This window comes from Mandrillus leucophaeus, unplaced genomic scaffold, assembly GCF_000951045.1.
Source record: "Mandrillus leucophaeus isolate KB7577 unplaced genomic scaffold, Mleu.le_1.0 Scaffold305, whole genome shotgun sequence".
NCBI classification, from domain to species: domain Eukaryota; kingdom Metazoa; phylum Chordata; class Mammalia; order Primates; family Cercopithecidae; genus Mandrillus; species Mandrillus leucophaeus.
The window spans coordinates 1,181,387-1,196,182 of record NW_012103199.1 but is presented as its reverse complement, the minus strand read 5'-3'; the positions used below and the strand labels follow the sequence as shown (position 1 = coordinate 1,196,182).

Sequence of the window (14,796 nt, the reverse complement as noted above, 5' to 3'; positions counted from 1 at the left end):
TAGCCAAGATGGTCTCGATCTCCTGACCTCGTGATCCGCCCGTCTCGGCCTCCCAAAGTGCTGGGATTACAGGCTTGAGCCACCGCGCCCAGCCTAGTAGTCAATTTTTCTCTCTTTTTTTTTGAGAAGGAATCTCGCTCTGTCGCCCAGGCTGAAGTGCAGTGGCGTGATCTCAGCTCACTGCAACCTCCGCTTCTCAGGTTTAAGTGATTCTCCTGCCTCAGCCTCCCAAGTAACTGGGATTACAGGCACCTGCCGCCGTGCCTGGCTAATTTTTGTATTTTTAGTAGAGATGGGGTTTTGCCATGTTGGCCAGACTGGTCTTGAACTCTTGATCTCAAGTGATCCACCTACCTTGGCCTCCCAAAGTGCTGGGATTACAGGTGTGAGCCACCACGCCTGGCCCGACTATTCAGATATTTCTATATTTTTTTGTGTCAGTTGTGTATTTTGAGAAATTTGTCCATTTCCTCGAAATTGTCATGTTCCCTGGTGCAAAGCTGTTCATCATGTTCTCTTCGTATCGTTTTGATATCTGTTAGGTCTGCAGTGATGTTCCCTTTCACTCCTGATACTGATGGTTTGTGTTTTCTCTTTTTATCCTGATTGGTCTTGCTAGGGGTAATGAATTTTATTAAATTGTACAAGAAAGACTTTTAGTTTGTTATTTTTCTCGGTCGACCATTTCTTTTTTTTTTTTTTTTTTTGAGTCTCGCTCTGTCACCCAGGCTGGAGTGCAGTGGCGTGATCTCGGCTCACTGCAAGCTCCACCTCCCGGGTTCACGCCATTCTCCCGCCTCAGCCTCCGAGTAGCTGGGACTACAGGCGCCCGCCACCACGCCCGGCTAGTTTTTTGTATTTTTAGTAGAGACGGGGTTTCACCATGTTAGCCAGGATGGTCTCGATCTCCTGACCTCGTGATCCACCCGCCTCGGCCTCCCAAAGTGCTGGGATTACAGGCTTGAGCCACCGCGCCCGGCCCTCTGTCGACCATTTCATTTCCATTGCATTGACTTCCACTCTTAGCTTTATTAGGTCTTTTCTTCTACTCTCTTTGGGTTTAATTTCCTGTGTTCTTTTCCTAATGCTTGAAAAGCAAGCTTAGATGGTTGATTTTCAAACCCTCTTTTCTGTTATCTGCATTAGAACGAGAAGCTTCCTAGGAGGTGCTGCTCTGACAGCCCACAGGCCTCAAACCTAACGGGTCCCAAAGGGAACCCCTGGTGGTGTCCATGAGGCTCAGTCACAAAAATACCCAGGCTGAGGGGAAACAAACAAAATCCAGACCAGCAGCGGGGGCCTGAGGCGCCGACCTGGGGTCCCGGTCTGTTTGGGGTTCTCCTAGCTTCAGCACTCAAAGTCCTGTGGCCTGAGAAACCCCTCAGTGCCAGGCACACCAGCATGGTGGTCACCCTACATCTGTGCAAGGGTAGAAGCATTTACGCTTGCACACAGGTGTGTGTGTGTGTGCGTGTGTGTGTTAGGTTATAGGTACACAGGTATGGAATGAAAATGCGGCCCCTGGCATTTCCGATGGGCTCTGGGGAGGGAGGGAGAACGAAGCTACCTCCGACTTGAGGAAGAATGTTCGTTTCTGTAACAACGAAGAGAAATCGGAGGCAAGTAGGATAAAAGTCTAAGGTCTGTATTTTGGGTGGAGGGCACACGATGCTGACTTTCTGAGTTGACTTTCTGAGTTTGTGGATTATCTGAAAATGCAAGGGAGGAAGAGAGCAGAGGACGCAGGGCTAAGAACGTTGGGGCCTTCTGTTTTTTTCAGCACGTCACACACACACACGAACTGCAGGGGGTGCTCTGGAGCCATGGAGTTAGAAAAGCCTCTCTCAGGCCGGGCGTGGTGGCTCACGCCTGTAATCCCAGCACTTTGGGAGGCTGAGGCGGGTGGATCACGTGGTCAAGAGACTGAGACCATCCTGGCTAGCACAGTGAAACCCTGTCTCTACTAAAAATACAAAAATTAGCTGGGCGTGGTGGTGCACACCTATAGCCCCAGCTGCTCGGGAGGCTGAGGCAGGAGAATCACCTGAACCCAGGAGGCAAAGTTTGCAGTGAGCCGAGATCATGACACTGCACTCCAGCCTGGTGACAGAGCGAGACTCTGTCTCAAAAAGAAAAAGAAAAAAAAAAAAAGCTCTCTGAACTGGGCTCCTTTTATTTTTTTTAATTTTTTTATTTTTTATTTTTTTTTGAGATGGAGTCTCGCTCTGTCGCCCAGGCTGGAGTGCTGTGGCGCCATCTCGGCTCACTGCAAGCCCCACCTCCCGGGTTCACGCCATTCTCCTGCCTCAGCCTCCCAAGTAACTGGGACTACAGGTGCCAAAAGTGCTGGGATTACAGGCATGAACCACTGCACCTGGCCTGAACTGGGCTCCTTTCTGAGAGTGAGGAGGAGAGCCGGGCGCAGTGGCTCACCCCTGTCATCCCAGCACATTTGGAGGCTGAAGTGGGAGGATCACTTGAGGCTATAAATTCAAGACCAGCTTGGGCAACACAGTGAGACCCCGTCTCAAATATACAAAAAATATAAAAGTTAGCCAGGCATGGTGGTGTGTTCCTGTAGTCCTAGCCACACTCAGGAGGCTGAGGTGGGAGGATTGCTTGAACCGGGGAGGTGGAGGCTGCAGTGAGCCGTGATTGCACCACTGCACTCAAGCCTGGGTGACAGAGCAAGACCCTGTCTCAAAAAAAAAAAAAAAAAAATCAATCAATAAATAAAATGTAAACGTTCAGAAAGAAATAATTGCACTTGAAAATGAGCAGTAGAAAAAGGTCGAATCACAGATGACATTGTTGTGAGATGAGAGAGAATGAGGAGCGGAATTTATGTAAACGGTGAAGCACGCTGCGAAGCGGCGTTGTGAAGGAATCAAACGCTGCAGCCTAATGACTCCACGTGCGCCTCAAAGAGTTCAGAAAGTGACACAGGGCTGGAAACTGCGACATCGATAGGTCAGAGTCACAGGGCCGTGATTACGGATGGAAGGTGCAAAGCACTGAGCACCAAAGGCGGCTGAGGGAGAGACGACTGGGCGTTAACACACCCCGGAGAAGGAGCCAATGTGGCTTTTGAAGTGGTCTGGCTGCCTGACTAGCCCGGAGGTCCTGCTGCCAGTGAACTCGCAACACGAAACAGAGGAACACGTGAACTGACACCACGGGACAGCATCCTACCTGTGGCAACTCCACAGAACAAACCTGCCTGGCTTCTTCGATAAATACATTTCAAGGACCCACAGAGATGGAGGGAGGCCCCAACGGCCCAGGTCAGTAGGACCCAAATGTGGGTGATTGTTTGACGAAGGCACAGAGGAATTCTGGGCAGAATGGAATCTTTTCGACAACAAGGCTGGAATAATTGGAAGCCTCTGTGCAAAAAAATGAACCTCAACTCGGCTCACATCTGAAACAAAGCGATCAAATGGACCACAGACCCAGCTGTGACTGCCCCCCAATGTCTTGGCCTCTGCCCCAGAACACATCCCTGGAGACTGATGGTCCCAACAGCAACGAGAACCCACGCAGGACCACGGCCACTGCTTCGGGTCCAGTTTCACCTCTCCCTCTACCACCTCCTTATCCCACTCTCAGGCTCAGGGAGGTGCAGAGACTGGCTGATCGCACAAGACGTCAGAGTATGCAGGTCTTTACACCAGGTCCACCTCTGGACACAGGTCCACCCACATAGAAACACACTCACTCACATGCATGCTCACACATACACGCACTAACCTTACACACCCACATACATACGCTCACACACATACATGCTCACTCACACACACACACGCTCACTCACATGTGCTCACACTCATGCAAGTTCACACACCCACGTACATGTACTCACACACACACTCACCCCCCATACGCTCACATACCTGCACTCACACATTCATGCAATCACATATGCTCACACACATACACTCCCACATGCTCACAGTCTCACACTGACAAACATGCACTCTTGCACACACCCATATGCACTCACACCTACTACAGTGATACGCCTGTATGTGCACACATGTTCACACACTCACACAGGCACACTCGCCTGTCCTCACACACACGCTCACATACATGCACACCCACGACACACACACACGCACACACGGCTGAGCGGGCCCAGAACTCAAGGCTGCCCAGGTCCCAGGCCTGTCTGCACCCAGGTTTGAGGTTCCTGCCGGCCGGCAGTGCTGCCCAGCGCAGCCCTGTGGTCAGCCAGGCAGGTGGGGCCAGAGGCAGGGATGTGGTGCTGCTGGGAAGGTGGCCCCTCCCGAGCAGGTGCTCCAGGCCCACTGCGTCCCTCTCCCTGGCAGGCTCACCGGTTGATCTCAGACTTGCAGGTCAGCTTGAAGCTGTGTTCCTCGGCCTTGGTGGGCTGGAAGATCACATCAAACTGCAGCGTTTCCAGGGGCAGGATCGTCCCAAACCCATCGTTGGGCTGCACATCCACAAACTGGAAATGGAAGAGAGTGCTCTGAGGGAATGTCATGGGGAGACCACGTGGACACACGTGCAGCAGGGCTGTGAGTGTGAGTGTGAGAGTGAGTGTGAGAGATTAGTGTGATTGTGTGTGAGCGAGTGTGAGTCTGAGTGTGACAGATTAGTGTGATTGTGTGTGTGAGAGTGAGATTAGTGTGATCATGTGTGAGCGAGTGTAAGAGATTAATGTGACTGAGAGCAGATGTGAGTGTAAGAGATTAGTGTGTGTGAGAGCAAGTGTGAGTGTGTGAGTGAAACATTAGTGTGATTGTGTGTGAGCAAGTGTGTGTGAGTGTAAGAGATTAGTGTGATTGTGTGTGAGTGTGAGTGTAAGAGATTAGTGTGATTGTGTGAAGTGTGAGTGTAAGAGATTAGTGTGATTGTGTGTGAGCAAGTGTGAGTGTAAGAGATTAGTGTGATTGTGTGTGAGCAAGTGTGAGTGTAAGAGATTAGTGTGATTGTGTGTGAGCAAGTGTGAGTGTAAGAGATTAGTGTGATCGTGTGTGAGCAAGTGTGTGTGTGAGTGTGAGAGATGTGATCGTGTGTGAGTGTGGCAGTGTGAATGAGTGTCAGCAAGTATGTGAGGGTGAGCACATGTGTATGAGTGCGTGAGCGATTGTGAGCATGTGCATGTGTGTGCGCGTGTGTGTGTGTGAGAGACGGGGGGAGAGTGAGGACGGTGGTGTTGGTAGCAGGGCTGCCCAGGGAAAGGTGAGGGGTGCCCAGGCTTGGGCCTCGTCCTAGCTACCTTGTGTGGCCCCAGCAGGGGAAAGTTCCAGAAGGAAGAGCAGAGAGTGGGATCTGGAGTGCAGGACGTGTATGGGACCAAGGGTAGGGGTGCAGCTGACAGGCAGAAGTTGGGCTGCACGCCCAGGGCTGGTGTGCAGGGTGGGGAGGTCCAGGCATAGGGGTGCAGCTGAGAGACGGAAGTTGGGCCACACGCCCACGCATGGGCACCCTGGAGCAGTGGCCACTGCATCCCGTCCCCTGGGCTTCCCAGCCTCGCCCCTCTTGCCCCAGGCCTGGCCGCAGGCGGTACCTTGGGAAGCTTGACGAACCCAAACTCCTGGGGCAGGAGCGAGTGGTTGTGGAGGCTGATTTCTGTCCTGATGGCCTCGTAGATGGTGCAGTAGCCAAAATCCACCTCCGAGGGACTGAGCTCCAGGTCCGAGGTGGTGACAATGGCATGCACGGTGAATTCCACTGGCTTGTTCTGAGGCACAACGGGCGCAGTCGCTCTCGCAGCTGCTTGGAGACTTACCAAGTGCTCCCCAAACTCTGAGGCGCGACCACTGCTGCTGCCTTGTGGCCACGGTCCACGGTTTCCAGGACACGATGAGGCCATCTTTTAATAACACCCACTTCCTGGTGACCACTCCCTGACATGGGGGGGAGGGTGGCAGCTGAGAGCCAGCTGCAGGTGGAGTGGGGTGCATGTGTCCCTGTGTGTGGCACACATGGGCGTGTAGACGTGTGCAGCTGTGTGGGCATCCCTCATGTGTGCACATGCAGGTGAGGGTGCCTGGGACACAGCCCTACTGGCCTGGGCAGGCCTCGGAGGCCTCTCTCTGGCCCAGGAGCACCCTCCCAGCAGGCAAGCCCCTCTGGCCGCTAGATGCCTCACTGGAAGGCAAGTGAGGATGGGCCCTTTTGGGGGCCCTCGCCTGGCCTCCCAGGAAAGCCACTGTTCCCCAGGAGCGCCCAGCATCCCTGGGAAGTGCCCCAACACAGACCTGGTCAGCCACCCACATGGTCATCGGGGCCACAGACCTGGTCAGCCACCCATATGGTCATCGGGGCTTCCAGGACTCGCGTCTCCTTGTCAAAATACCTCCCCGCATCCTCTGGGAGGGAGTGTCTGAAAGAGGCAGACGAGGCGAACGTGCTTTCCTCTTTCCATTTTGTGAAATGACAATAAGACCCGCCGTCAGTGGTGCTTCTACATCTCTGAGAGGTACGGCACCTCTGAAACATTGGTGCTGGGATACGCCGCGTGCCGACCTCCCGCTCGCGCACAGAACCCGCGAGCGCGTGGCCCCTGTGGGCCCGCGAGGGCTCTGGCATGTCTGAGCCGCCAGTCACTCCCGGGAGCAACACAACTGACTGTGGCTCAAAAGCTGTGTTTAAATAAACAGAAAAAAATTCAATAGCCAAGGTTCAAATTAATATGGAGTTTGCATCATAAAGGAATCTTAAAAAGCCCTTTGAAAATGTATTTTCACTTTAATCAGAGTTTGATCTCTGATTACATAAGTTAGTGTTGTTATAGAAATATCAGGAAAAGTACAAATAAGAAAGAAAAACATAGCCGGGCGCGGTGGCTCACGCCTGTAATCCCAGCACTTTGGGAGGCCGAGACGGGCGGATCACGAGGTCAGGAGATCGAGACCATCCTGGCTAACACGGTGAAACCCCGTCTCTACTAAAAAAAATACAAAAAAATTAGCCGGGCGAGGTGGCGGGTGCCTGTAGTTCCAGCTACTCGGGAGGCTGAGGCAGGAGAATGGCATAAACCCGGGAGGCGGAGCTTGCAGTGAGCCGAGATCGTGCCACTGCACTCCAGCCTGGGCGACAGAGCGAGACTCCGTCTCAAAAAAAAAAAAAAAAAAAAGAAAAACATCAGCTTCCCTGCGACAGGTGGCCGGCAGGGGCAAGTCCAGGAAACAGTCGATTTAAAGCTCAGCTCCACCCTGTTCCCCTCCAAGTCCCGCCAGGTCGTGCCTGCTGCGCCCACCTCCCTCACCAAGCTTCACTGAGCATCCTTTGTCTGGACCTCGGTCCTGGCCCGGATGCTGAGGGCAGCTCTGGGGAGCTGGGATCAGACATAGGACGTCCAGCCTCCAAAGCACAACAAACGCTGAAGTGCAGTAACCAAAGTCCACCTGGCAAAAGCACAGACCAGGGGATGCACCCAGGAGGCCTGGAAAGAGCCTTGGATTGGAGAGGACCAGGGATGACTGGGTGACAGGGACACCCTCAAGACACAGGTAAAGGAGCAAATGTCAGGCGTGCACTGATCTCAAAACAGAACCCCAGGGAGTTACGGGACGGGGATGAAGACAGGGAAGACAGTGTGGGAGTGCACAGACAGCAGGGCGTCCGCAACAAGCCAGAGCCGTGTCCTGGGCCACCTTATCCCGGCAGGCAGCAGACCCGCAGTGGCAGTGAGAGCCGCAGGCCGTGCTTGGGGGACGCACGGCCTCCCGATCTTTTCAACGAGGCTGGAATAACTGGAAACTTCTGTACAAAAAAATGAACTTCAACTTGGCTCACATCTTAAACAAAAGCAACCAAAACGGACCACCGACCCAGCTGTGACTGCCCCCCAGTGTCATGGCCTCGGCCCCAGAACACATCCCTGCAGGGTGACGATCCCAGCAGCAGTGAGATCAGAGGAGTGGCCAGTGGAGAGGGCGCCTCGGAGCCCACATCCTCCCACGTCCCCCTGCCCCGGCCCTGGCGTCCTGGCACCTACCGAGGCAGGAACTTGAGCTGCACGGAGTAGGACGACTGTGCCTGGATGTAGCCTGTCTCAGGCAGGAGCTCCAGGTGGGCCCTCAGCTCCTTGCACACCTCGAACTTCAGGCGCAGGGCAGCTTTCGACCTGTGGGCGCGTCGCAGGGCACTGGGTCAGGCGTCACAGCCGTGACTGTGTGCGTGCTCAATGCCTGGAGTCATTAAAACATTTCTAACGTGCAAGCCCCCGACAGGTGCTCAGAGCCCACCCACTCCAAGCATGCACGTGCACCTCGACAATCAGAGTCTTCAAAGCCCTGCTTTGTAAGGGCTGTTTTATCTGAAATGAAATCTGATGAGGGATTCTTAAAAATAACCACATCGAAACGGAAGCATGGTCCTAATGGGCTCTCGGGAACCGGACGCTTTCCAGGAAGAGCACCTGCCAGGCAGCCCCCGGGTGCGGGCCCTGGAGGGGACATGAGGGGTGGAACCCCTCCCTCCAGGGCTCTGCCCGCATCCTGCCCAGGGCATCCCCACATCCTGCAGCTCAAGCACAGGGCACGTGGGGGGCCTGGGACAGCCACAGGCCTCGGTGATGACTGCAGCCTCCAACCCAAGATGCGCCTGAGAGAGCCAAGGTACCCACCAGTCACCTGGGAGGCTGCGTCTGTCTGGTCTCCATCTCCAGCTCCCTCAAGCCAACAGCCTCCTCAGGACCACCGGGAGCCGCCTGTTCCCACAGTGAAGCAAGCCCCCCTCCCCTCCCCGTCTTTGGGCCTCTGCTGAACACGGTGGTGTGGCCGCCCCACCACAGCTGCCCCAGGCAATCCACGAGGGGGGACCCCGAGGGTATAGCAGTGAGAAATCTCTCCTTCCTCCTGTGCTTCCATGCGAGTCACCCGTGCTGTGTCAGCCCCGTCTCCGTCCAGCACAGACCTGCCTCTGACCTCTGACCACTACCCAGAGACCACCCGCAGTGCGTATGGGCACACTGGCCTCTGCACCCCTACTGCTGGGGCCCCGTGCGAGGTGGGTGTCTGGGTGCTCAGAGACCGCGCCCTCCCTGTCCGGCAGATGCTGCTCTATCTTCTGGTTCCCTTGTGGGGCCAGAGTCTATACAAACAAGTACACGGCTACACTGAGGTACGCACAACCACAGCCGGAGACCATCCACGGAGCTGAGCCCCGCCCAGCCCACAGTGCCTGACAGACACGCCCGGGCCCTTTCTGTCACGTTTCCAAGGCCATAGAGAAGCTGTGGTAGGATGGATGCCGGAGGTGAGCAGACTCCACCGTGGCCACGCTAACTCACGCAGCTCCTGGGTCACCGCAGACTTCACCACAGCCACGCTAAGTCACGTAGCTCCCGGGTCACCGCAGACTTCACTGCGGCCACGCTAACTCACGCAGCTGGATCCCGGGTCACGGCAGACTCCACCGTGAGCAGGGTGTGCGGATGCCGAGGCCCCAGGCACTGGCCCCAGGCACAGGCACCTCCCGCCCGGTGACCTGGGTAGGAACGGCTCTCGCAGCGCCTGCCCTCCTGTGGTCCGACTCCTGTGGGCCCGGCACGGGCTGGGAATGTGCAGTGCGGTGTCTTCAGATTGGCCTGACTCTGACCCTCCTGCCTCCCCGTGACGCCTCCTGTGATGACACTGGCGCCTCCCAGATGACCCTGGATCACCCCCACCAAGGTCCCTCTCCCCAACCACGGTGCTAAGCACACCCCTTGCCACACAGGGTGACGTTCAGGGCCTGGACAGCAGCTGTGGCAGCCCCAGGTGCCGTGTCCCCGCTGGCCACCGGGGGGCTCACTGCCTGTGCACAGGCGAGGCGCTCACCGTGTGTGCAAGTCACCCTGTGTGCATGGACGGGGGGGCTCGCCGTGTGTGCAAGAGTCACCCCGTGTGCCCCCATGTGCATGGATGGGCCGGGGCTCACCATGTGTGCAAGAGTCACCCTGTGTGCGTGGACGGGCGGGGGCTCACCGTGTGTGCAAGAGTCACCCCGTGTGCGTGGACGGGGGGGCTCGCCGTGTGTGCAAGAGTCACCCCGTGTGGCCCCGTGAGCATGGACGGGCCAGGGCTCACCATGTGTGCAAGAGTCACCCCGTGTGCGTGGACAGGACGGGGCTCACCATGTGTGCAAGAGTCACCGCGTGTGCGTGGACAGGACGGGGCTCGCCGTGTGTGCAAGAGTCACCCCATATGCGTGGACGGGGGGGGCTCACCGTGTGTGCAAGAATCACCCTGTGTGCGTGGACGGGCGGGGGCTCACCGTGTGTGCACGAGCACGGAGTCCTGGTAGAGCCGGTCGTACATACAGATCTTCAGGTCCACGCTGGGCTTTGGCACCCAGACCGGCACGTCGATGGCCACGCCCATGACCCTGAAATGCAGCTGGATATGGACACGTGAGCTCAGCAACAGGAGTTCTTTGGGCAAAGCAGGCGATGTTGGTGAGCACTAACACAGCTCCCAGGAGGAACGTTTCATGGGCTTGAGTTTTCTAACTCTTTGGGATGGCTGTGGCACTTTTCATATCATGTCATTTAAAATGTTCTTTTCTTTGAGACGGAGTCTCACCCTGTCACCCAGGCTGGAGTGCAGTGGTGCGATCTCTGTTCACTGCAACCTCCACCTCCCGTGTTCAAGCAATTCTCCTGCCTCAGCCTCCCGAGTAGCTGGGATTACAGGCACCCGCCACCATGCCAGGCTAATGTTTGTATTTTTAGTAAAGACGGGGTTTCACCACGTTGGCCAGGCTGGTCTTGAACTCCTGACCTCAGGGATCCACCCACCTCAGTCTCCCAAAGTGCAGGGATTAAAGGCATCAGCCACTGCGTCCAGCCAAATATTCTTTTTAAATGTTCGTCTATTACTAGAACAGAATACTGGATCGCCAAGTACCTACCACTCAGCTTCATACTCATTAACATTTAGGTGTTTAAAAAAACCTTTCTATGGCCAAGCACGGTGGCTCACACTTGTAATTCCAGCACTTTGGAGGCCAGGCTTGGAGGATTGCTTGAGCCCACAAGTTTGAGACCAGCCTGGGCAGCATGGTGAGACCCCCATCTCTACAAAAAATACAAAAATTAGCCAGGCATGGTGATGTGTGCCTGTGGTCCCAACTATGTGGGAGGCTGAGGCGGGAGAATCGCTTGAACCCCAGAGGCAGAGGTTGCAGTGAGCCGAGATAGTGCTTCTCCCCAAGCACTGACTCCTGGGGCCTCAGGAGGTTGGAGGGAATGAGTCAGGTTTTGGGAGGGCCTGCAAGCCCCGGGCTGGGGACGTGCAGCAGCCCAGCACAAAGCCGCCTAGGCAGTGGTACTGTCCTGGTGCTGTGGGGTGAGCCGAGGACTCTGAACACTTTGGAGGATGCGAGGAGCCACAGCCTGGGACAGGCAACCGCCCCAGCCCATGGGGGTGCTGAGAGGGTGCAGAGGAATTTTTAAGCACAGAAAGTTGTCGCCTGGGGCTGGGCGCGGTGGTTCACTCCTATAATCCCAGCACTTTGGGAGGCCGAGGTGGGTGGATCACTTGAGGTCAGGAGATCGAGACCAGCCTGGCCAACATGGCGAAACCCCATCTGTATGAAAAATACAGAAGTTAGCCAGGTGTGGTGGTGTGCAGCTGTAATCCCAGCTACTCGAGAGGCTGAGGCAAGAGGATCACTTGAGCCCAGGGATTAGAGGCTGAAGTGAGCTGTGATCCTGCCACTGCATTCCAGCCTGGGTGACAGAATGAGATCCTGACTCAAAAAAAAAAAAAAAAGAAAAAAGAACAATGGCTGTGTGTGTGTGTGCGTGTGTACATGTATCTGCGGGGGGCTCTGCGTGTGTGCATGTGTGTGCGGGGCTCTGCATGTGTGCGTGTGTATACATGCATGTTTTTGCAGGGGCATGCGTGTGTGTCTCATAGAAGCATGTTTGCCTGTGTATGCCAGTGTGCATGTGTGTGTGTTGTAAACTGTGGTGTCACCATCTGTGCCACTAACTGGCCATCCCTGCATGGGCAAATGGCGACCTTGTGGCCAAGGGCAGCTGCTGCACAAGGCTGTGGAGGCGGGGGCCCGGGCGTGCGTGTGGCATGGCAGCAGGAATACTCACCATTGGGCACTGGGGGTTCTTAAACATGACCTTGAACCTGGCTTGGACGTTTCCTGGGACGACCGGGGTGAAGATGATGGGCACCTTGATGGAGCTGAAGGGGCCAATTTCCCCCTCTGTTATCTGCACAGGAAGAGATGCCATGGGGTCTGCCAGGCTTCATGGCTTTCAGGATCCCTTCCCAACCCTCACAATGGTGCGCTGCTGCAAGGATGGAAGGTAGCGGGACCCGTGTCCCTGGGTGGCCACTTGGCCACAGATGTCCTGGGCCTGGCCCAGCCCTTGGAGGACTTACTGTTGTGGGATCCCAACCAGGGGAGTTGGAGGCAGCCTGAACTCCTCCACATCCTCCCTTGCTCATGAGCTCAGGGCCGTGCCCCGGCCAGGGAGGCCACGGCCAGCGTCCACCCCACGTCTCACCAGTGCCCCATATCCAGGAAACAATCTGTGGGTCCTGCACAGCCCCGGCTTGTGGAGGCGGTGGCCCCATGCCAGCTGAGATTACAAGAGGCCTGGAGGCTGCAAGTGCCCGGTGGACAACGTCCGGCCCATCTCTCGTCAAAGGCAAGGGCCACCTGGCGGCGAGGGCCAGTGGGTTGGGGTGCGGCTGGGGCTGGGGGAAGGTGGGCGGTGTCTCGGATCGTGGCAGCTGTTTTAGGGCCTGAGCTGGCTGACCTCCCCCAGTGTGATCTCCGTCTGCTCTTCGCTGGGAGGTATCGCTGTGGTTAATCTCTCCGGTTCTGGAAGAAAAGGGGGATCCAGAGGTGAGGGTTGGCAGGGTGAAGGTGTGTGGCCCAGGGCCCCTCGGGACGTGGTCACCACCTCCAAACCCATATCCTGGGCTCTGTCCTTTCTGGCCGTAGTGGCCCCTTGGGGGACCCAGGCCCAGAGAGGGTGTGCAGCCAGTCCCCATGGTGCCTGGAGGACTTTGGAAGCCCTCTCCCAAGGACCTCCATTTTCTCACGGCCCGGCAGCCCCAGGGCGAGGGTATTAGAGGCTGGAGTGGGAAGGACAGCTAAGTCCAGAAAATTCTAAAACAGTGTCATCTTTTGGGGATATTTCTTCTCTTACCATCATATCTGGTAACCTAACTTCCCACAGATGTAGCGTACGTATTCCCTATGGGTACCTGCTGCTGGTGTGTTGGAGTCATCACGTCCCCATGGCGGGCTCCTGGTTTCCATCTGCCGCTGGGTTCTGGGGGCACCTGCCGGCAGTTGGTCAGCAAGGCCCCAGGTAGCAGAGCTGTTTCCTTGCAAGTCCGAGCAGGACTTTTTGTTGACTTTGCACCTGAATCGATGCAATTCGAGAGGCCACGCGCAGGTTGGCGTTCTCCTTTGGCCTCTGTCGCGCTGCCGGGTGGGGTCAGAGCAGCTGGGCCACCGGCCAGGCCATGTCACCATGGGGAGCCCCCGTGGGCTTGCCAGAGCCTGCCCTGGGCTCGGCGTCTGGACGGCAGGGCTCTTTGGGAGCCGGGTGACAACTTCAAAACACTGTGCACATTATTTCTGGGGTCTGGAGTTGTAAAGGCTGCAGGGACCCCTGTTCTTTTTTTTTTTTTTTTTTGAGATGGAGTCTTGGTCTGTCATCCAGGCTGGAGTACAATGGTGTGATCTTGACCCACTGCAACCTCTGCCTCCTGGGTTCATGCCATTCTCCTGCCTCAGCCTCCCAAGTAGCTGGGACTACAGGCACCTGCTACATGCCTGGCTCATTTTTGTATTTTTAGTAGAGATGGGGTTTCAGCGTACTGGCCAGGTTGGTCTCGAACTCCTGACCTTGTGATCCGCCCACCTCGGCCTCCCAAAGTGATGGAATTGCAGGTGTGAGCCACCACGCCCGGCCAAGGGTCCCCGGTTCTGAACGTGGAAGGGGTGCAGCTGGGTCAGCTGCCCTCCACTCTGGCTGCCTCAGGATCACCACGGCAACAAGAGCCTGGACCTGAGCCCAGGTGGTCAGATTCTGGGTCCAGCAGCTTTTTGGTTTTTAGAGACGAGGTCTCACTCTTTGACCAGGGCTGGAGTGCAGTGGTGCAATCACTGCTCCCTGCAGCCTCGGCCTCCTGGTTTCAAGTGACCACAGGTGCATGCCGCCATGCTTGGCTAATTTTTTATACATATATGTGTATATATATATATTTTGGTAGAGACAGGGTCTTGTTATGTTGCCCAGGCTGATCTCAAACATCTGGGCTTAAGCGATCCTCCTGTATTGGCCTCCCAAAGTATTGGGATTACAGGCATGAGCTACCATGGCCTGGTCTCCTTATTCTAGTCTTTTCTTTTCTTTCTTCTTCTTCTTTTTTTTTTTGGCAGGGTCTTACTCTGTCACCCAGGCTGCAATGCAGTGGCGTGATCACGGCTCATTGCAGCTTCACCTTCCCAGGCTCCAGCAATCCTCCCGGCTCAGCATCCTGAGTAGCTGGGACTACAGATGCATGTCACCATGCCTGGCTATTTTTCTTCTTCGTAGAGATGGAGTCTCACCATGCAGTACTTTTCAATGTATTAAGCATCCTTATTTGATTTTTGATGTCGAATAATACCCATGTCTGAACTGTGCAAGACTGCTGCAATTCCTTCCTTCCTTCCTCCTTTCCTTCCTCCCTTCCTCCCTCCCTCCCTCCCTTCCTTCCATTCCTTCCTTCCTCCCTTCCTCCCTCCCACCCTCCCTCCTTTCTTTCCCTCCCTCCCTTCTTTCCTTCTTCTTCTTTCTTTGACAGAGTC

At 55.7% G+C, this 14,796-nt stretch overlaps 1 protein-coding gene across 1 annotated transcript in view; it reads right to left on the bottom strand.

Annotated features, from left to right (window-relative positions):
- The window catches only part of CFAP74 (cilia and flagella associated protein 74), a 90,807-nt gene that overhangs the window by 10,305 nt on the left and 65,706 nt on the right, over nucleotides 1–14,796 (bottom strand). The window contains exons 18-24 of the mRNA XM_011987251.1: nucleotides 12,746–12,810; nucleotides 12,071–12,193; nucleotides 10,237–10,358; nucleotides 7,976–8,104; nucleotides 6,271–6,358; nucleotides 5,540–5,713; nucleotides 4,341–4,474 (exon numbers count right to left, since the gene is read on the bottom strand). Coding sequence (XP_011842641.1) covers nucleotides 4,341–4,474; nucleotides 5,540–5,713; nucleotides 6,271–6,358; nucleotides 7,976–8,104; nucleotides 10,237–10,358; nucleotides 12,071–12,193; nucleotides 12,746–12,810 — 835 coding nt within the window. The remainder of the gene's footprint in view (nucleotides 1–4,340; nucleotides 4,475–5,539; nucleotides 5,714–6,270; nucleotides 6,359–7,975; nucleotides 8,105–10,236; nucleotides 10,359–12,070; nucleotides 12,194–12,745; nucleotides 12,811–14,796) is intronic.